Genomic DNA, 1,018 nt, shown 5'->3' on the forward strand with positions numbered 1-1,018 from the left:
AGTCTGCTCCAAACAGGAAGCTTCTTTCAACAAACCAAACAAACTCCAGACAACTTTCATCCAATCAGAGCAGAGCAGAGGGTCAGCAGGAGCAGCAGTCCTCCTGAAGGAGTACCCTCCCCCGTCCCCTCAGGTACACACTCACCTGTCTCTGTGCAGCCTCAGACTGGCCGCTGCCGCCGGCAGCTTCACTTCCTCTTCCTGTTTCCTTGTCTTGAAGCGCCAGAACTTCAGCAGCCAATCAGAGCCGCAGGAGAGAGTCAGCTGGTTCAGCATGTCCGTGGCAACACCTCGCACCACGCCACTGTGAGCTGGAGGGCAGGGGGCGGGGTTAATGACAGACAGACAGCGGACGGAACTATGGAACAGGTGAACACACCTGTCTCTTGGTCACCAAAGCAACCACGGTGCAGCCCAGACTGCAGGTTGTAGACGTCAACACGGCCGCAAGACGAGCCGATTACGGCGAAGTTTCCACAGGAAGTGATGTCGACGGCCTGGGATGAAAGACAGGAGGTGGGTCTAAAAAGGGGGCGGGGTTTAAGGAAGCAGCTTTGTAAGTGGTATGCAGTTACCGTGGCGACGGCGTCCCTCCTGGACCCCGGGGGCTTCAGCTGGTGAGCTCCCATGGTGCAGCGCTGGTAGTTCCAGGTGGTGGCGGTCAGCCGACCTCGATGACACGCCACGATACCGTCCCAGTCCGACTGACGACTGACAGCTGTCAATCACCAAGTAGAGCATTATCAGAGTTCTGTCAGGATTTCTGTAAGGGGTTCTGTCAGAAGTTCTGTCAGAAATTCTGTCAGAAGATCTGTCAGGGGTTCTGTCAGAAGTTCTGCCAGAAGTTCAGAAGTTCTATCAGACGTTCTGTCAGGGGTTCTGTCAGGAGTTCTGTCAGGGGTTCTGTCAGAAGTTCTGTCAGAAGTTCAGAAGTTCTATCAGACGTTCTGTCAGGGGTTCTGTCAGGAGTTCTGTCAGGGGTTCTGTCAGAAGTTCTGTCAGAAGTTCAGAAGTTCTA

At 54.4% G+C, this 1,018-nt stretch overlaps 1 protein-coding gene across 1 annotated transcript in view; it reads right to left on the reverse strand.

Moving 5' to 3' along the window:
- Window positions 1–718, reverse strand: part of wdr36 (WD repeat domain 36) — a gene marked incomplete at its 5' end in the record, with an annotated part of 6,602 nt that extends 5,884 nt beyond the window's left edge. The window contains 3 exon segments of the mRNA XM_014033453.1: window positions 146–311; window positions 380–497; window positions 576–718. Of these exon segments, the coding sequence (XP_013888907.1) occupies window positions 146–311; window positions 380–497; window positions 576–718 (427 nt within the window).
- Between the last annotated feature and the right edge of the window lie 300 nt (window positions 719–1,018).

Source organism: Austrofundulus limnaeus, unplaced genomic scaffold (genome assembly GCF_001266775.1).
Source record: "Austrofundulus limnaeus strain Quisiro unplaced genomic scaffold, Austrofundulus_limnaeus-1.0 Scaffold1742, whole genome shotgun sequence".
Taxonomy (NCBI): domain Eukaryota; kingdom Metazoa; phylum Chordata; class Actinopteri; order Cyprinodontiformes; family Rivulidae; genus Austrofundulus; species Austrofundulus limnaeus.